Raw genomic sequence first — 21601 nt, 5'->3', positions numbered from 1 at the left:
CAGAGAGACAGAAAGCGAGAAATCACCCCCCAGGGGGGATGGCCATGCTACAATCCCTTCTTCTCCGTTCTCTCAGGATCTTGGGCACACACGAGCACACGCCCAGCATGAGTTTTAAGCCACCGGGTCCGGGATGCGAACTGCAGTCGACTACATGGGAGTCCAGCGACATAGCCATTACACTAACTGCTGATCCCAGTGTATATATACTCGCCAGAGAGAGACAGAGACAGTGAGAAGGAAAGTGAAAAGTTGCCCCCAGGGGATGGCCATACCGCAATCCTTTCTCTTTCATACTCCTCCAGGGATCTTGGGCATGCACACACATGCACCTGGCATGATTTTCAAGCCACCAGGTGAAGGACTCGAACTGTGGTTGGCTGTATGGAGTCCAGTAACATAACTGTTATGCCATCTGCTGGCTCATAATAAGGAAAATTTTGACATTATATTTAAAAATGCTTTCATGGATTTGATACCAAAGTGCAGGCAACCAAAGAAAACATAAATTGCACTTTGGGGCCAGCAAGTGGCATGGTGGTTAAGGCACTGGACTCCTACGTAGCTTACTATGGTTCAAGTCCCTAACATGGTGGCTTGCTTTCTCATTTTCCCTCTATTTCGGTTTCTCTTTGGTCAAATTTTAAAAATAATAAATTAAATTAAATTGAACCCTTTAAAAAAAAGTCAACGCTTAATCATATGTTATGTGAATTTCTCAATTAAAAAAAGAAAGTTTAATATAAAAAAATAAAACAAATTGGATTTCATCGAAATTGAGAACTTTGTGAATCAAAGGATACTATTAAGAAAGTGAAAAGGCAAACTACAGGTGACAGAAAATATTTGCAGGGCTAGTTCCATAGCACAGTGGTTTAAGTGGTAAGCTAGAGAGCAAGATCCCACATGGCTGACCACAGTTCAAGTCCTGGCCCACTAGCTTGAAAAATATGCTGGGCACATGTACATACATACATGCCCCAAATCCTGATGGGAAGGAGAAATGGAAGAGAAAGATTGAAGTGTGACCACAACCTGTTGAAGAAATGCTTTCTCTTCCTCTCTCTGGCAGGCACACACACCCTTTGGCAATAAAAAACAATATTGGTTGTTGGAAAAATCATGATGTATTTTTTTCTTTGTTTTTCTATGCAAAAATGTGCCATGACGGGACCAGCGGGTAGCATGGTGGTTAAGGCGCTGGACACTCCCATGTAGCCAACCACGGTTCAAGTCCCGGACCTGGTGGTTTACTCTCTCTCTCTCTCCCTCTCTCTCTCTCTCTGTGTTTCTCTCTGGTCAAATTAAAAAAAAAAATAAGTGACTGAATAAATAAAAAATTAAATAAATAATTTAAAAAAATGTGTCATGACTTTTCTGACAACCCAGTAAAATCATAAAAAAGAAAACAGGGCCTACCCATGGCCTGGTGGTTGAGGCATGGGTGACCATGCAATTTGAGTCCTGGACTCATCAGCTTGAAAAACATGCTGGGTATGTATGCAGATATGCCTAAAATCCTAAAAGGAGGAGAGATGGAGAATGGACTGTGGCATCACCAGACTCTGTGGGGGATGTTTTCTCACATTCCCTCTCTGTCTATCTGGCAAATTAAAAAAAAAAAATTGCAAACATACCTATAATAATAGGTCAATATCCAGAACACATGAAGAAATTCTAAAACTCAACAACAAAACAACCCAATTAAAAAATGGGAAAAAGATTTGAATAGAGATTTATCCAAAGATATACAAATGACCAATAAGCATCTGAAAAGGTGCTCACTATCTTAGTCATATATTCACAATGGCCAAAAAGTGGAAATAACCCATGTCCATCAACAAGTGAATGGATAAACAAAGGTGGCCTATACAAGCAGTAAGATAATATTCCAACATAAAAAGGAGAGAAGTTTTGATATATTCTGCAGCATGAACGGGCCTTGAAAACACTATATTCAGTGAAATAAACTAGACACAGGACAAATATTGCATGATTCCAAACTTATATAACGTAATATGAATAAGCAAATTCATAGAGACAGAAAGTAGAATAAGGGTTGCCAGGCACTAGAGGAAGAAGGAAAGATGATGTTACTGTTTGATGAATACAGAGTTTATGTTGGAGGATGAGAAAACTTTGGGTATAGGGAAAATTGATGGTTTATATAACATTGTAAATATATTTAATGTCATTGAATTGTATACTTGCAAATGGCTAAAATAATGTTATCTTTATTTTACCACAATGAAAAAATGTTAATCTTTGATTTACTACAGACCCAGTAATCCACTTCAAGCGATATGCCTGAAAGAAATTAAAACGGTGTCTGTGGGGATGGCATAATAGTTACATCACTAGACTCTCATGTAGTCGATCTGTGATTCTAGTCCTAAACCTGGTGGCTTAAAACTTATATTGGGTTGGGACCAGTAGTTGGCATAATGGCTATGTCACTGGACTCCCATGTAGAAGACTGTGGTTTGAATCCCAGATCCGGTGGCTTAAACTCACACCGGGCATGTGTGTGTGTATACCCAAGATCCCAAGAAGAGAATGGAGAAGGGACTGTGGCGTGGCCATCCCTCCTGGGGGATGATTTCTTGCTTTCTGCCTCTCTGTCTCGCTCTTTTTTTCTTGTGAATACATGAACCCTATAGCAAAAAACTTTCCAAAAAACAAAACAAAAATACATATATCGGGTGTGTGTGCATGCATGCCCAAAATCCTGAGAGGAGAAGGGACTGCATGGCTACTCCCCCTGGGTAGTGATTTCTCACTTTCTGTCTCTCTCTGTCTCTTTGGAGAGTGCACCACATGCCTTAAAGCAAAAATCTCTCTCTTAAAAAAAAAAAACAAAAAACAACATGTCTACATAGAAACTTGCCCATGAATGCTGGTAGCCACATTCACAGTAGCTAAAAAGTGTATTAACTCAAAAGTCCATCTGAACTGAAGAATGAACAAACAAATGTGGACATTTACTCAATAAAATATTCGACAATGAAGAGAGTCAAGTTAATACTGGGGAATTTGGTCCAGCCAGGTGGCATGGTGGTTAAGGCAGCTGGATCTATGTGTCTGACTGTATGGTTCAAGTCCCGGACCCAGCAACTTGAAAAACATGCCAGGTATGTGTGCGTGTGTGTGTCACAATTCCAAGAGGAGAATGGAGAAAGGATTATAGCACGGTTATCCCCTTTTGGGGATGCTTTCTAACGTCCTTTCTTTCTCTCTGTCTCGTCCACTCCCCCAGCAAGTACACACACTTTAAAGCAAAAAATAAAAATGAAGGAGCCAGCAGGTGGCAAGGTGGTTGAAGTTCTGGACTCCCACATGGCGGTCCACGGTTCAAGTCCTGGATCTGACAGTTTGCTTTCTCACTTTCCCTCTCTCTCTCTTCCCATGTCTTTCTCTGGTCGGATTAAAAAGCAGTAATAAATAGGGGCTGGTGTGGTAGTTAGGGCCGTTTGTGGTTTGAGTCCAGGACCTGGCAGTTTGTCACTTTCTCTCCTCTCTCACTCTCACTCTCTCTTACTCTGTCCCTCTCTGATCAATTAAAAAAAAAGAAAATAAATAAAGTAAATAAAGTTAAACCAAAGAATTCTTAAGAAAAAGTAGTAATAATAAAAAAAATACTGTTAAAGAACTTTCAGAATAGGGTGACAGAAGATAAAGTGTTAGAAGATTTTAGGTATTGGGACCAGCAGTTGGAGTAACGGCTATGTTGCTGGACTCCCATGTAGTCGACTGCAGTTCGAGTCCTGGACCCGGTGGCTTAAACTCACGCTGGGTGCATGTGCGTGTGTGCCCAAGATCCCAAGAGGATAATGGAGGAGAGGGGACTGCTGCATGGCTATCTCTCCTGGGGGTGATTTCTAGCTTTCTGTCTGTCTCTCTCTGTCTTTCTGGTGAGTGCACACACTCTATAGCAAAAACCTCTCAAAAAAAAAAAAAAAAAGATTTGGGACCAACGGTTATCATAATGTTTAGTGCGTCAATCATCTTCTGAGTCCTGAACCTGGAGGCTTGAAATTCATGCCGGGTGCATATGCGTGCATGCCCAAATTCCCAAGAGAACAATGGAGGAGAAGGGATGGTGGCATGACCATCCCCCTGGGGGGGTGATTTCTTGCTTTCTGTCTCTATGTCTCTCTCTGTCTGTTTGGCGAACACATGCGTCCTATAGCGAAACCCTCTCCAAAAAAAAAAAAAAAATTTTTAGGTATTGATTAATCCTGTTTTTTGGGTTCCTCATTAGTACAGATAAATAGCAGACCATCTATATCTGATTTGGTACACTACATTTCTGTACTTCTTTTCCCAACTTTAAGTATAGGATAAAGGTAACAAAATATGAAATTTGTGAATCATTTTTAGTTATCTCACCGGTGAGTAGCTCTATCCATGTTTGGACAGTTTCTGTGGGGTCAGTTGCTTTGATGTGTTTGAGAGTTTCATCCAGTAAAACGTCACCCGTTGGACTGTCTGACTTTAGCAGTACCTTTGAGGAAAGAACAAACAAGGATTGATGTATTCACTTCATTCAAGTTAAAATCTTTCAACACATCATACAATATATACACAGCTGGTCAAGTGTTGCAAGAAATATAAAGAAGCATAATATACTGCCTCTGTTCTCAAGAAGTACAAAAATCTCACATGGGATGATAGTGGGAAGACAAAAAGAACATGTGAAGTGGGCCCTCATGACAACTTGAATATAAAGGACAAGGGAGAAAAGATTCAATATTAACTCGAGTTTAGACAACCAACTTGTGAAACATTTAGTGAAGTAGTAAAGGAAGTAAAGGAAGCCAGTTTTGGGGGAAAGTTACTAAGTTTGTTTTTTGTTTTTAAAGAATTATTTTATTGAAGTTTATTTATTTTATTTATTTTAATTTGATCAGAGAGGGAGAGAGAGAGAGAGAAAGAGAGGGAGGGAGGGAGGGGAAGCAAGTCGCCAGGTCCAGGACTCGAACCATGGTTGGCCATGTGGGAGGGTTCGGTAAGTTTTTGTTTTAACTGATAGAGGACAGACAAGTTGAAATGTTTAGCTGATAGTTAAGTATGTTCCTGAAGGTATGTCTAGAAATTTGGGAGTTTAGTCTCATGGAGGTGACAGATGAACCTGCAAAGGTGAAAAATATCTCCAAGAAGAAAGAAAAGCATGCAAAGGGATATAGATTTAGATATCAGCGAATGGAGAAGTAAAGGAAACAGAATATTCAAAGAAGCAAGAGAATAAAACAAAGACCAAGAATGGAGCAAGTTTCAAGTAGGAGGAGGGGATCAACAATGTCAAACACCATACATAAAAGAGAAAAACAAACTGAAGATCAAAAAGAAGCTGGTGATACTGAAGAACATAGTTTTAGTAGAATGCTTAGGATGGCAGTGAAGCTGTGAGTAGAAAAATTTAGTAAGAACATGGATACCAGAGTATAGTTCATATGTTGGAGAGGACGTGCAGTAAGTGGGAGAAGAGAAACTGTATAGTTAATGGAGAATAACTAAAGTGAAGCAAAGATAGCCTAACTCACATGACTCCCTCCACCTATGTAATACCTTATTTCATGTTATAGATATATAGAGAGAAATCAGCAGCAGTATCCTCAATGTGACTTTTCTGCCTAAAAAAGGAAGACAAAACCACAAACTTCCTATGACTCTTTAGACCATGCATATTAGATTTCTCCCTCTGCTACCGAATAATTAAACCTGTTTAAAAACGGGACAGCTGAGTCAGTGATATTTATCTTGTCTCACACTCAGGTCTTTCTATTCTTTCAAAAATGTACTCCTATATTTGATTTCCATTAAGTTAAGAGGATAGTGAGAGTACGCTGTACCTTTCTGTCCAGTAGTCGCTTCTTACGCATAGTTGGGGGTTCCAGATAGATTCGACCCCGCATGGCTAGTTCTATGAGGATGCCCCCTCTCAGGCCGGAAGATATGCAGTCATTCCAGAAAGATGTGTAACCCTAGGAAAGGGAAAAAGAGAAGAGAATGTTCTAAAAGGGATTATTTATTTTCAGCAGACACCTCAAGAATGGGTCACATTGCTGTGATTATTTCATATCACATTATATGAATTGAAAACGAAGTAAGTATAGGAAAAGAAAACAGATGGTGGGCCCCAGCACACAGTATAAGCACTGTGTATTGGCAGCCAGATACCACTTCACTGACTGTGGTTTGAATCCTAGTCTCGGCAGCTTGAAAAACATGCCAAGTGGATATACATACATGCCTCAAAATAAGATGGGAAGAAGTGATGGAGAAAAAATGATAGTGGCATGGTCTGCCTCACTGGGGTGTGAACACACACTTTCTCTTTTGATTTGCAATAAAAAAAAAATTTTAAAGAACTATTATTTATTTATCTTTATTTATTTAAATTTGACCAGAGAGGGACATAGTGTGAGAGAGAGAAAGACAGGGGAAGTGAGAAAGCAAGCCACCAGGTCTGGGACTTGAACCGTGGTTGGCCATGTGGAAGTCCAGCTCTCTTAACCATCATGCCGCCTGCTGGCCCCTGCAATAAAAAAATTTAGAGGAAAAAGATAGTAGAATGCTTCTTAATTCCTGTAATTGAAACATCTCAAAATATGATTATCTGGCTTCAAATTCTTTAATGAATTCCTATAGTTTCACTATTATAAGTCAATAATTGTCGGGACCGGCAGGTGGCATGGTGGTTAAGGGAACTGGACTCCCATATGGGCGACCAAGTTCAAGTCCCAGATCTGGCAGCTTGCTTTCTCACTCCCCCTCACCCCCCCTTTTCCTGTCTCTGTCTGGTCCAATTACAATAAATAAATAAATAAATTTAAATAAAATAATTTTTAGAAAAATATTTATTTATTTAAAATTTTACTTATTAGCATTTTTCTTCAATTTTGACCAGAGAGAAAGATAGACAGAGAAAGAGGGAGTGAGAAAGCAAGCTGCCAGGTCCAGGATGCAAACTGTGGTCACCCATGTGGGAGTCCAGCGCTTCAATTGCCATGCCACCTGCCAGTCCCATAAAATAATTCTTAAAAAAAAAAATGACATGCCAAGTTCTAATATTCTAAAAAAGTTAATCTCTCTCTCTCTCTCTTTTTTTTTTGCCACAGGGCACATGCACATGCTGGAGAGTGACATAGAGGTAGAGAAGTAAGAAATCATCCTCGGGGGATGGCCATGCTGCAATCTCTTCTCCATTCTCCTTTTGGGATTTTTAGGCTCACATGCACACACACCTGACATGTTTTTCAGGTCACTGGGTTCAGGACTTAAACCGCAGAGCTGACTATGTGGGATCCACTGCCTTAACCATTATACTACCTGCTGGTCCCTTATTAAAAATTTTTAAAATTCCATTTTCCTTTTCACTGTCTTGGAATTTATACACACTTTTCTTTTAGAATTATTTGTGGGGAATAATTGGTGTAGTGGTTACATCGCTGGTTACTCCAACATGGCCAACTGTCGTTGAATTCCTGACCTGGTGGTTTAAAATTCATGCTGCGTATGTGTGCACATGTGTCCAAAATCCCAAGGAGAGAATGGAGGAAAAGGGATTCAGGCATGGCCAACCCCACTAGGGGGTGATTTCTCGCTTTCTGTCTGTCTCTCTGGTGAGCATATAAGCCCTGCAGCCAAAAAGAAAAAAAGAAAAAAAATCCCCCAAAACACTAAGTTATAATTAGTGAGGGCTGGCCTCATAGTGATGGTTAAGGTAAGCCAGGTGGCACGTGGTGGACTGTAGTTCAAATTCTAGCCTGGCAGCCTGAAAAATGCACTGAGCATGTGAGCATGTGTGCCCCAAATCCTGAAAGGAAGGAGATGTGGAGGGAGAAGGGATTGTGGCAGGGCCATACCCCACTGGAGGATGTTTTCTCACTCTCTCTCTCTCTTTCTCTCTGTGACCAGAACATGTGCCCTCTGTTAAATTAAAACAAAAGTTATCCTTGACCTTTTAACATACATGACCATTAATTTAATACTAACATAAAATATAAATTAAAAAATTTATTTTAGCCACTCTCCTAGTGTCCAGTATCTTTTTTATACCTTACAAATTAGATATTAGTTGTCATCATTATTTTATATAGGTGGTCTTTGTTCAGATTTACTCAGAAGCTTACCAACTCCTTTGCTCACCATTCCTTTTTGCACTTCAGATCTCCTTTCTGGTACCACTTTCCTTCATACAGTAGAATTTCCTTAAGTGAAAGACTATTGGAGGGAAACTCTTATTTGAAATGTCTTCATTCCCTATCTTTCTTCTTCTTCTTTTTAAAAAAAATATTTTATTGAACTTTAATGAATTTTTTTTTTAAATTTTATTTATTCATTTACTTATTTTATTTTAACCAGAGAGAGACACAGAGAAAGAGAGAAAGTGAGAAAGCAAGCCACAAGATCCAGGACTTGAACCATGGTCAGCCATGTTGGAATGTCCAGCGCCTTAACCACCATGCCACCTGTTGGTCCCCTGAATTAATTAATTTTAATTTGTCCAGAGAAGGACAGAGTGCGGGGTGGAGGGGAGTGAGAAAAGCAAAGTCACCAGGTCTGGGACTCGAACCACGGTCAGCCATGTGGGAGCCCAGTGCCCTTCACCACCATGTCCCCTGCAGCCCCAATATAGATTTTTGGAGAGATTTTCACTGTAGGGCACATGCGCTCACCAGACAGACAGAGAAAGTGAGAAATCACCCCTCCCAGGGAGATGGCTATGCCACAATCCCTTCTCCATTCTCCTCTCGGGATTTTGGGCACCCACGCACACATGCCTGGCGTGATTTTCAAGTTGGTAGGTCCAGGACTCTAACTACGGTCGATTACATAGGAATTCATCGACGTAACCATTACACCATCTGCTGGTCCCTATTTTCCTTTCTTGAAAGGTAGCTTCTCTGAACAAAAAATTCTAGGTTGATAGTTTCCTCTTATCACACTTAAGACATTATGCCCTGTCTAACTTCCAGCATTACAGTGAAAAATTTGTCATTCTTACAGACGGTGGTTTTTGCAGCGATGTGACTTTTTTCTCTCGTCCTTAAGATCTTCTCTGGGGGCCAGCAGGTGGCGTAGTGGTTAAAGTACTGGAATTCCACATGGCCCATCATTGGAGTCCCATCCCAGACCTGGTGGCTTGCTTTCTCACTTTCCCTTTCTTGCTCTCTGATCAATGTAATTTTTTTTTTTAAATAATAATAATAATAATAATAATAACAATAAAATTAAATAATTAAAAAAAGATCTTCTCTGTTGGTATTTTACAGTTTGACTACAACACAATTGTGTGTGACTTTATTTATCCTGATTGACATGTTATAGTTTCTATAGCTGTGGGTTCATAGTTCTCAAAAATTCTCGGTTCTTCTAAGAATTTTGACCTCCTCTACTGTCTTTATTATTTCTTTCTGGGACTTCAGTCTTTCTTACTTTAACCCCCAGGTCTTCTAACCTCTCATATTTTCTATTGCTTGTGCTCTGTACTGAAGAGTAATTTTATACCTGGCTTCTAATTTACTATTTCTCTCTTCACCTGTATCTAATAATTTCTCTTCACCTGTATCTAATAATTTATCTCTGTGCTTTTTTCTTAAGAATTATTTTATTTAATTTTTCTTATATTAATTTGACCAGAGAAGGACAGAGCGAAAGAGAGAGGAAAAGGGAGAAAGCAAGCACCTGGGACTCAAACCTCAGTCAACCATATGGCAGTCCAGTACCCTTAACTACCACACCATCTGCCAGCCTCAACCCTGTGAGTTTGATTTCAACAATTTTTCATTTGTAATAAAATTCTGTTTAGTTATTTTCACATTTGCCTGGTTATCTGTGATAATTTCTTTTTGCCATTCATTTTGTGATTCTTTCATTTTATTTAATTTCTTTCTTTCTTTCTTTCTTTTTTTTTTTTGGAGAGGTTTTTTGCTGTAGGGCGTGTGCGCTCGCCAGACAGACAGAGAGAGAGAGAGACAGAAAGCGAGAAATCACCCCCCAGAGGGGATGGTCACACCACAATCCCTTCTCCTCCATTCTCCTCTTGGGATCTTGGGCACACATGCACACGCGCCCGGCGTGAGTTTAAACCACCGGGTCTGGGACGCGAACCGTGGTCGACTATGTGGGAGTCCAGCGACATAGCCATAATGCTAACTGCTGGTTCCCATACTTTCTTTTTCTTTTTTTAAAGGATTTTGGGCTTAGAATATATTCACATGCTGGAGAGACAGACAGAGAGAGTGAGAGGGAAAGTGAGAAATCATCCCCTGGGGAGATGGCCTCGCTGAAATCCCTTCTCCTCCATTCTTCTCTTGGTATTTTGGGCATGCACATACACACAAAGACACACAGCATGATTTTCAAGCTACTGGTCCCAAGACTGGAACCCCAGTCAGCCATATGGGAGGAGTCCAGTGCCTTAACCACCAGGCCATCTCCAAGCCCTAATTGTTTTATTTCTTTAAAAATATCATAGATATTTCATATTGTCTGATTATTTATTTTTATTTTTACTTATTTTTTTTGGAGAGGTTTTTGCTATAGGGCGCGTGTGCTCGCCAGACAGACAGAGACAGAGAGACAGAAAGCAAGAAATCACTCCCCGGGGGGATGGTCACGCCGCAATCCCTTCTCCTCCATTCTCCTCTTGGTATCTTGGGCACACATGCACATGTGCCTAGTGTGAGTTTAAGCCACCAGGTCCGGGACTCGAACAGTGGTCAACTACATGGGAGTTCAGCGACATAGCCATTATGCTAACTGCTGGTCCCTTGTCTGATTATTTTAATATCTGAGGTCCTTGATATCTGATAATATTTGAGACCTATTACTTTTATTTCTGTTGATTCTTTTTGGAGAGGTTTTTGCTATAGGGCGTGTGTGCTCGCCAGACAGACAGAGACAGAGAGACAGAAAGCAAGAAATCACTCCCCGGGGGGATGGTCACGCCGCAATCCCTTCTCCTCCATTCTCCTCTCGGGATCCTGGGCATGCATGCACACGCGCCCGGCGTGAGTTTTAAGCCACCGGGTCTGGGACGTGAACCGTGGTCAACTATGTGGGAGTCTAGCGACATAGCCATTATGCTAACTTCTGGTTCCCCCCATAAATGTTTTTTTTTTTTTTTTTTTTTTAATTTTTTTATAGTAATACCTCACTTCAAAGTGAGGCATCTTTTTTTTTTAGAGATTTTTGCTATGGGGCGCGTGCGCTCGCCAGACAGAGAGAGACATAGAGACAGAAAGCAAGAAATCACCCCCCAGGGGGGATGGCCACGCCGCAATCCTTTCTCCTCCATTTTCCTCTTGGGATCTTGGGCACGCACGCACACACGCCTGGCATGAGATTTAAGCCACCAGGTCCGGGTAGCGAACCATGGTCAATTGCGTGGGAGTCCAGCGACATAGCCATTACGCTAACTGCTGGTTCCCTGCCCCCATAAATGTTTTTAATGCATGGTCTTTGCACATATTGCTTTCTCCTTATAGAAAAACCAATACTCTTCCTTCCCCAACTCCTCCTCCTACTTAAGAAATGAGTACAGGGGTCACATAATCCATGTTAGATTCCCCATCTGGGTGTGCCTACATATATATACACACATATATACTTTTCTCATATAATGTGTACATCAAGTTGTATTCACTGTTTGTCCTCTCTAGGCTATAAGTTCCTTAAGGAGAGAATATCCCTTATGACTGATACATAGTACTATCTGCTTGCCCCCACCCCTTTTTTTTTGCTAGAGGGTATGTGTGCTTGCCAGAGGGACACAGAGACAGAGACAGTGAGAGAGACAGCATGGGCCAGACTGTGGCATTGTGGTTAAGAGGATTGGATCCCATATAACAGAATATATATGGCCCTGTAGGCTTGAAAAACATGCCAGGCAAGCATTTGTGCCCAAAATCCCAAGTGGAGGAAAAGGGATTATGGCGTGGCCATCCCTCTTGGGGTGTGATTTCTCACTTTTCCTCTCTTCCTCTGTCTCTCTCTGTCAAGCACATACGTCCTATAGCAAAAGCTAAAAGGAAAAGAATGGAGTGTGGTCATGCCACAATCATTTCTATTTTCTCCATCCTGTTGGGATTTTGAGCGTGTATGCACCTGTGCTCAGTGTCTTTTTCAAGCTGCCATGGATGGGATTCAAACTGTGGTTGGCCATGTGGGGTCCAGCTCCCTTACCACTAGATCATGGAGCCAGCCCAGGAAATAATGGGCCATCAGAAAAGCAATGACGTATTTTTCATGTTTTTCTATGCAAAAATTTGTCATGACTTTTCTGACAACCCAATAGTTCTTGAAATCATAAATGTGTGATTGAAAGTAAAACATATTAACTTGACAAAAACTCAGTTTGAGCAAAAAACATCCCTTAGACATCTCCAAATTTCCTGAGGAGAAAAATTAGTTCCTCCTCTGCCTGCTTCACAGCTATTCTAAGAATCATATTCATATCATGACTACTCTTTGACGAGGAAGTAGTTTTTGTTTTGTTTTTTTTTTTTTGCCATGGACATGTATACTTACTAGAGAAACAGAGAGGAAAAGTGAGAAATAATCCCCCAAAGGGGATGGCCACACTTCAATCCCTTCTCCTCCATTCTCCTCTCAGGATTTTGGGCACACACACATGAACCTGGTTTGATTTTCTTTTCTTTTCTTTCTTTTTTTTTCCCCAAGAGATTTTTGCTATAGGGCACCTGCACTCACTACAAAGACAGAGACAGAGACAGAGAGACAGAAAGTGAGAAATCACCCCCCAGAGAGGATGGCCATGCCACGACCCCTTCTCCTCTATTTTCCTCTTGGGATTCTGGACAAGCACGCACACGCACCCAGTGTGATTTTAAGGCACTAGGTCTAGGCTCAAACTGTGGGAGTCCAGCACCCTAGCTACCATGCCACCTGCTGGCCCCGGTGGTAGGTTATATTTTTTAGATTAATACTTAGTTGCACACATTTAGCTGCTTAATTAGGGTTAAAGTATAACTCACCTGAGAACACATAATTTATTTAGATACAACTTATGTATACTCCAGTAGTGACCTTATAAATTTCAACAGGTGTGCAAACATTAGCCAGCATTAAAGCAACCGAAGGCAAGATTTTCGTTTCTTCCTGACCATATAACTTCTGTTGCAATTATAGTGATGTCAGATTGTCAACAGAACTGTAAATGAGAAGCACTGTAAATACAAAAACAATGGAGACCAGGATGTAGACTCTGTATATTTTATATATTTGTTTACTTTCATGATAGAGAGTGTGTACACACATGAGAGAAAGGGGGTGGGGTGGGGGAAGCACTCTCCACAGAGCTCAGCTACACAGTGATCCCCTTCCTCCAGTCTTCCAGCATGCCAGGATCCTGAGCAAACAAGGTATGCACACAATGCATACCTTCAGGCTGACCAAGCATGTGGCTTCTAGCTCTGCAGTCTGGTTTGTTACTGATATAGCACAGAGGCTGAGTTGAAAACTATTATTATTGTTAGATTTTTGTCATATGGTGCATGTACTCACTGGAGAGAGACAAGAGTGAGAGGGTAAGTGAGTATCACTCCCCAGTGGGAAGGTCACACCACATTCTCTTCTCCAGTCTTCTCTAGGGATTTTGGGCATGTATGCATGCACACATACCTAGCATGTCTTTCAAGCCACTGGTCACCGAGTCAGCCATGTTGGGTCCAGCACCTAAACCATCACACTACCTGCTGGATCTGAAAATGTATGTTTATGAATATCACTTCTTCCCATCATAGCATCTCAAAATATGTAAAACTTTCCAAGTGGATTTTTAAAATTTCTTTTTATAATAGGAAAGAATAGAAAAAAACAGAAAAAAGTATAAAAATACACATGTAGAATTTTGAAAAAAAAAAAAAAGATAAAACATACACCTATATAACTACAAGAAAGAGACTAAAAGATAATCACTGAGAAAGAGAGAAGACCAGTACATGTCCCTATGTACTATGGGTAGAGATGACTGACAGAGACTATGATACTGTCATCCATAGTATTATCTTAGAACAGATTAATGATGCAAAACCAAGTGTGGAATAGCCTGAGCCAGGGGGTAAGAAAAAATTCATACATATTTCTATATTTATCTATTTATATATTCTATTGGGTTGTCAAAAAAGTCATGATGCATTTTTGCATAGAAAAATAGGTCATAACTTTTCTAACCACCCAATATATTCTATTTTTATATTTATTCATTTCTAGGGTTCTTTTTCCTTCTTCCTTTCTTTCTTTTCTTTTCTTTTTCTTTTTAGTTTTGCTACAGGGTATGTGTACTTGTTGGAAAGAGAGAGAGAAGAATGAGAAATCAACCCCCAAAGGAGATGGCCATTATGCAATCCCTTCTCTTCCATTTTCCTTTTGGGATTTTGGGCATGCATGCACACACACCTGGCATTATTTTCTAAGCCACTAAGTCCAGGACTTCAACCACAAACTGATCATGTGGGATCCAGGTGCTTAACCACCATGCCACCTGCCTGTTTTTTCTCTTTTAAATACACTTTTCTAGCTTGCTGAATTCTCAAACCCTTCATAATAAAAAATTCTGAGTCAGTCCCATAGCCTCATGGTTAAAGGACCCAGATCTCACATGGCCCACTGTAGTTTGGGTCCTGGCCCTGGCAGCTTGAAAAACACGCTGGGTATGCATGCATGTGTGTCCCAAATTCCAACAGGATAGAGGAATGGAGGAGAGATTGTGGCATGACCACATTTCATTGAGGAGTGCTTTCTCTCTCTCACTCTGCTAAGTACACACACCCTCTGGCAATAAAAAAAAAAATTAAATTAAGAATTCTGTGTTCAAAAGCCATTGCTTTGGTATGTCTAAGTAGGGAGACCAAGCACATACAAACTAAAGCTTGTCATTCAGTCACTAGATTTCATTCCCACAGGCTGTACATATAAGGAAAAAAATCAAGAAAATTGTAGGTTCCACTGAAAACAGATGGAATTGTATACCTTCTCATGAGCAATGGAGAATCTTGCAGAAGTGACAGAATAAGATCTTTGGGTGGATTTTGTTTACTCCTGATTATAAAATATGATTGCAAACGAAGACAAATGCTACTGACTGTGCCACAGAGGTTAGGCCCATACTTCAAGTTTTACTGACATTTTGCTCTTGCAAAAGGTTGAGCAATCTGAATTCAATAAATTCAGACAGTCAACACTTTATGTTGAATTTCCGTTTAGTTAAGTATTCAAAGAGCCCTTCCTTACTCAAACTTCCTTGAAGACACACCTTAAAAACAACCCTGAAGATCTTAAAGTTGCCTGCTTGGACAAAAGGAAATGTTTTAGACTGAAAAAGGATGTCTAACAACATTTGCAGTATTTCTGGAAAGTTAAATTTCTTTCTCTTTCTCACTTTGTTAATTTTACTTCCTTCTATTGCTTAAATGTTTTATCCAAAGCACAGAGTATATTTACAAATTTTTCTTCTAAAACAAACAGGAGAAATAACAGTTTGTGTGAACTTTAATTCCAAATCCTGCATTATTCTTTTAAGTCGTTCTTATGACTACAGTGCAAATGTTAACAGGAAAGGATGATAGTATGAGGAAAGATTTCATTGCCATGGAAAGCACAATTACTGCCATTTGACGTTTACATAGAATGGGCAGTGGAGGTATCTCCAGTATTCTACTTGACTATCCCAAAGCACCACTCAAAACAGTCACGTACAGAGGCTCAGAAATAAGAGCGCAGTTTCTCACTATTCTATTAAGCAGAAATTCTAGATTAAAGTTGAAGATGAAATCTAAGAAGTTTAGTCTTCTAGAGATACTGAAATTCCCCACTTATCGTTACAATAAAAGACTCCAGGGACAGCTCTGTGGCCTGGTGATTAAGGCAGCCAGACTCCACGTGGCTGACTATACAGTTAGAGTCCCAGTCTCAATAGCTTGAGAAACATGTGGGACACATGTGCATGTGTGCCCCAGATCCCAAAATGGGAGAGAGAGAGATTTAGAAGAAGGGATTACAGCATGACCATTCCCCAAGGGGGTGCTCTCTCCTCTTCCTCTCTGCAGAGTGCATGCACTTTCTAGCCAAAAAAAAAAAAAAAAAAAAAAAGGGGAGACAGATATTATTTTGAACTTCTAAGAAGGAAGGAAAGAAAGGAAGGCTCCATAACTTACACACAGCCACAAGTCTTATCTCAAAAGTTAACTAAGAATTGAAAAGCTAGCTAAAAAGCCAGCCAGTGGTATGGTGGTTAACGCAGCTGGAAACCACGTGGCTAAACACGTGGTTTGGGTCTTGGACCCATTGGCTTGAAAAACATACCTAGCATGAGTGCATGCATGTCCCGAATCCTGAAAGGAGGGCGAGATGAAGGTGAAGGGATAACGGTGTGGCCATCTGGATTGCTTTCTTACTTTCTACTCTCGGTTTCTCTCTGAAGAGCACATGTACCCTCTAGGGAAAAAAGTGGTTTAAAATAATAAAACACTAGTGTGATATCTTTTTAGTTAACCCTAATTAACATTAATTTTAAAGCTAGAAGACTGCACAGAAATTACTATCCCCAATTATACAGTAATACTTCCTCAGGGTAAACTGCACTCCAGATGAAGTAAATTATTATGAAATTGTCTTTAACATCTATCATTTCTTCTAAACTCTTTCTAAATCATTGTTATGGGCTGAATTATGTCCCCTCAAATTTTATGTTGAAGCTAAAACCCCAGTATCTCAGAATGTGACTGTATCTGGAAACAGGGCTTTTAAAGAGATATTAAGTTAAAATGAGCCTGTACAAGTGGGCCCAAATCTAAGCTAATAGATATCCTTGTAAGAGAAGGAAACTGGGGCACACAGAGATACCAGGGATGCACAGACACAGGGGACACAGCAAGCAATCTGCAAGGCAAGGAAAGAGGCCTCAGAAGAAATGAAATCTGCCAACTTTATCTTGAACTTTTAGTCTCCAGAACTGGGAAAAAGTTAATTTTTAGTATTTAAGCCACCAAGACTGTGGTATTTTATTATGAAAACCCTAGAAAACTACTACAATCACACTCCCACAGTAAAATCTAGAAGAGGTCTGTCTATTCATATGGTCTTAAGCTTTGCAAGAAAAAAGAACCCTACTTACTCGTACTAATCTCTTTTTAGTGTAATAGTCGCCTTCCAAAAGGAGGATATGTGACATGGGTTCTAATCTATGGCCAGAAGAATGAACTGAGGAGGAAATTAATGACCATTTATTTCTGCACTAGACTTTGTGAAGATGTGGTTATTGTAATTAAATATTATCTACTGCTTTTTTTTGTTTGTTTGTTTTAATACTTGTGCCATAGAGTGCATGTGCTCATTAGAGAGAGACAAAGAGAAGAAAAGTGAGAAATTAACCTCCAGGGAAATGGTCACACTGCAATCTCCTCTTCTCCATTCTTTTCTTCTTCTTCTTTTTTTGGAGAGGTTTTTGCTGTAGGTTGTGTGCATGCGCCAGAAAGACAGAGACGGAGAGACAGAAAGTGAGAAATCACCCCCCAGGGGAATGGCTAAGCCGCAATCCCTTCTCCTCCATTTTTTTCTTGGGATCTTGGGCACGCATACACATGCAACTGGCGTGAGTTCAAGTCACTGGGTCCAGGACTCAAAGTGTGGTTGACTACATGGGAGTCCAGCGACATAGCCATTACGCTAACTGCTGGTCCATAAAGATTTATACATACACACACACACACACACACACACACACACACACATATATATATTCAAGAAAATTAGAATTACTTAATTTGATAAATGCTTTTTATTTTTATCCAACATATAAACAATAAGCCTGATTGGGGAGTCCAGCGACATAGCCATTACATTAACTGCTGGTTCCCTACATATATGTTTTTGAGAGGTTTTTGTGATTTTTTAAAAAATTATTTTATTTAACTTTATTTATTTTTAATTTGACTAGAGAGACAGAAACAGAGAGCAAGCGAGAGAGAAAGTGAGAAAGCAAGCTGCCAGGTCTGGGACTCGAACCATGGTCGGCCATGTGGGCATCCAGTGCCCTTAACCACCATGCCACCTGCTGGCCCCCTCCCCCAGTATGACTTTTTAAGCCCCCGGGTCTGGGACATGAATTGTTGTAGGTCATGTGGGAATCAAATGCCTTACTACCATGTCACCTTCTGATCCCTATCTACTATTTTTTTTTTTTTGAGAGGTTTTTGCTATAGGGTGCATGCGCTTACTAGAAAGAGAGACAGAGAGACAGAAAGCGAGAAATCAACCCCTGGGGGGATGGCCACGCTGCAATCCCTTCTCCATTCTCCTCTTTGGATCTTGGACATGCACACACCTGCGCCCGGTGTAAGTTTAAGCCACTGAGTCCAGGACTTGAACCAAGGTCAACTACAAGGGAGTTCAGTGACACAGCCATTATGCCAACTGCTGGTTCCCCCATCTACTGTTTTTTAGAAACATTTTCCCTTTTGTACATGGGGTTATTCAAATTTCTTACTTGGGCTTGTTGCCCTTTATTACCAGAATGTCTAGTTTGAGCAAAGGAGAAGAGAAAAATAATGTGTAAACTTTCATGTTTCCTCTTAATATCAGTGGTAACTAAGTTAAAAATCTGAAGCAAAACTAAAACTAACAAAATCGATTCATTTTAGAATTCCTTACAGTAGTATCCTCCGGACACACTTGTCCCATTCCAAACAGTAATTAACTACTGATGAGATTTATTTATTTTGTGCAATTAGGAAACCATGAGGCAAAACTAGTGACCTAAATTAGATTTTTAACTTTCTTTTTTTTTTTTTTTTTTGAGAGAGATTTTTGCTACAGGACATATGCATGTGCCAGAGGGATGGAGAGAGACAGAGAAACAGAAAGTGAGAAATCTCTCCCTGGGGGGATGGCCACACTGCAATCACTTCTCCTAAATTCTCTTCTTGGGATTTTAGGTATGCACACATATGCGCCTGGTGGCATGTGTTTCAAGTCTCCCAGGTCTGGGACTCGAGCTTCAGTCAGCCATGTGGGAGTCCAGTGATGTAACCATTACGTCACCTGCACGGTGATTAAAGGAGTTGGATCTCATATGGCCATTCACCCCTGGAATCCCACCCTGGCAGCTTGAAAAACAAGTCAAGCATGTGTGTGCCCCAAATATCCATAGAAAAACAGAGAAGGGATTGTAGCATGGGCATGCCCCACTGGAAGGTGTTTCTAACTTTCCCCTCTGGTGAGTGCACATACTTTCTGGGAAAAGAGTGAGGGAGAAGATATTTCTCCGCAGAATTCAAGCAGGATAAAGTATAAACTGTTTTGAAAATTAAGTTATAGAAACATAATTATGAAGAGGACAAAATATGAAGGAGACAAAACAGCTCATGGTAAGTTTGTAAGCTCAAGGGTTACAGCAAAAACAAATTTAAGTGGGTGGCTTTGTCTGAATATTAACATCAGGTATTTTAGAAGAGAACAGTACACATTTGGTAGTTGGGGGATCAGGAAGAGGATTACAATGAAATAGCTTAAACTGTATTTTCTTTCTGTTAAAAGGAAATTTATTTCTTTTTATTTCAACAGTAAATAATTCTTTGAGGTGATACAGCTGGATACAATGTTTTTTAAAAAGCTACTTTTTTTCAGCCTATTTTTTTTTTTAAAGGATCTGATAAACAAGTCTTCCTGATATACTTGCCCCATTCACAATGGTAATAACTATAAAGATTTATTGTTCATTTTGTGCAACTAGGAAACTAAAAGAAAAGACCATGTAGTGACCTAAGTTAGACTTTAAATCTTCTGATTTTTAACATGATTTTTTAGGACTGACTCACTGTCTTTTTTTTTTTTTTCTTTTTATACCTGCTTAATGCATGTGTGCTTGCCAGAGAAAGACACAGAGGGAGAGGGAGAAAGCTTCCTCCAATGGAGCATAGTCATGGTGCAGATTCTTTTCCTCTGTTTCTCCATTCTGTCAGAATTTTGGGCAGGCATGTACATGCACCTAGCATCGTTTTCAAGCCACTGAACTGGGGGTTTAAATCATGGTTAGCCATGTGGGGTTCAACTCCCTTAACCACGATGCCACGTGGCTGCCCAAGACTGAGTCACTTTCGAAGTAGAACAATTGTCTTCATCTACAGCCAATACTTGACAAATTGTATACTGATTTATAGTGACTAATTTTATTTTATTTTTACTAGAAGTTATATGTGCTCACCAGAGAGAGAGAGAGAAGAGAGAGAGAGAAGAGAAGAGAAGAGAAAGAGGAAGAAAGTATCTTCAATGGGACACAGTCATGCCTCAATCCCTTCTCTTCCATTTCCCATCCTATTAGAATTGTGGGCATTCATGCATATATGCTTTGCATATTTCTCAAGTCTCTGGGCCTGGGATTCAAACCAAGGTTGGTCATGTGGGATTGGGTTCCCTTAACCACTTGCCTAGGGAGCTGGCCCTATGACTGATTTTTTTAAACTTTTTTTATTAGTTCACTGAAATTAAAAAAAAAAAAAAATTACCAGAAGGCCTATGCACACTAAAGAGAGACAGTGAGAAGAAAGAAAGGGAAAGAAAGAAAACAACCCCCAGCATGCTGCATGGTCACACTACGTCTTCTCCTCTATTTCTCCCTTTTTGGGGGCATATATGAGCATGTGCCTGGTGTATTTTTCAAGTCACTGGGTCTGGAGACTCAAACTGCCATGTGGGATCCAGTCACCTTAACCACCAGGCCATAGGTTGGCCTTGAAATTTTTTTAAAGCTAAAAAAAGCTTTTACTTCTAATCTTCAATTGCTGATAAATTATAATGATTAACTATAGTTGATGGAGGATCATTAGTAGTTTGAAAAAGTACAGCATTTAAGATACTTTATAATAAAAAGAAAGTTTTAACCAGTCTCTTGTATCTTTTTTTTGGTCCTATGCATATGAATAGTGGCATTGTTTGAAAGAACATAATTGACAAGTACAAGGATATTCTTTGCAGCACTGTTCATAATGGACTCCTGAGTGTCCATTAATCTATACAATAAATGGTGATATATTCATATATGAAATACTATATAACAATGAGGTGGATGAAATTATATACAACACAGATGAATCTTGCAAACATCATTTGAACAAAAGAAAACATAACAGTATTAAGCCAATAATATAGTTTCGAAACAGGCAAAACTGGGCCAGTAGGTGGTGTAGAGGTTAATGGCCTGCTGTGCTGAGTCTCAGACCTGGTGGCTTAAAAATCATGCCAGGGGATCAGCAGGTGGTGTGGTGGTTAAGGCGATGGTACTCCCACAGGGCCAACCATAATTCAAATCCTGGACCTGGCAGCTTGCTCTCTCACTTTCTCTCTCTCTCTCTGTCCCTCTCTGGTCAAATTAAAAATAAATAAATAAATAAAGTTAAATAAAAATAATTCTTAAAAAAAAAAAATCATGCCAGGCACATGCGTATGTACATCCAAAATCCCAAAGAGACTGTATCAGGGTGTAGCTACTCCCCTCAAGGGGCAGAAGGTATGATTTCTCACTTTCTTTCTGTCTCTCTCTGTTAAGTACACATGCCCATAGCTAAAACAAAAGCAA

The 21601-nt window shown here is 40.0% G+C and overlaps 1 protein-coding gene across 2 annotated transcripts in view; it reads right to left on the bottom strand.

The window, feature by feature from the left end:
- The window catches only part of GOLPH3L (golgi phosphoprotein 3 like), a 47054-nt gene that overhangs the window by 5055 nt on the left and 20398 nt on the right, over window positions 1-21601 (bottom strand). For both annotated transcript variants that reach the window (XM_006168457.3, XM_006168456.3), the window contains exons 3-4: window positions 5853-5984; window positions 4390-4504 (exon numbers count right to left, since the gene is read on the bottom strand). In XM_006168457.3, coding sequence (XP_006168519.1) covers window positions 4390-4504; window positions 5853-5984 — 247 coding nt within the window. The remainder of the gene's footprint in view (window positions 1-4389; window positions 4505-5852; window positions 5985-21601) is intronic.

Source organism: Tupaia chinensis, unplaced genomic scaffold (genome assembly GCF_000334495.1).
Source record: "Tupaia chinensis unplaced genomic scaffold, TupChi_1.0 Scaffold145814_1, whole genome shotgun sequence".
Taxonomy (NCBI): domain Eukaryota; kingdom Metazoa; phylum Chordata; class Mammalia; order Scandentia; family Tupaiidae; genus Tupaia; species Tupaia belangeri.
Note: the sequence above shows the minus strand (reverse complement) of the source record. Positions and strands in the feature narration are given on the sequence as shown.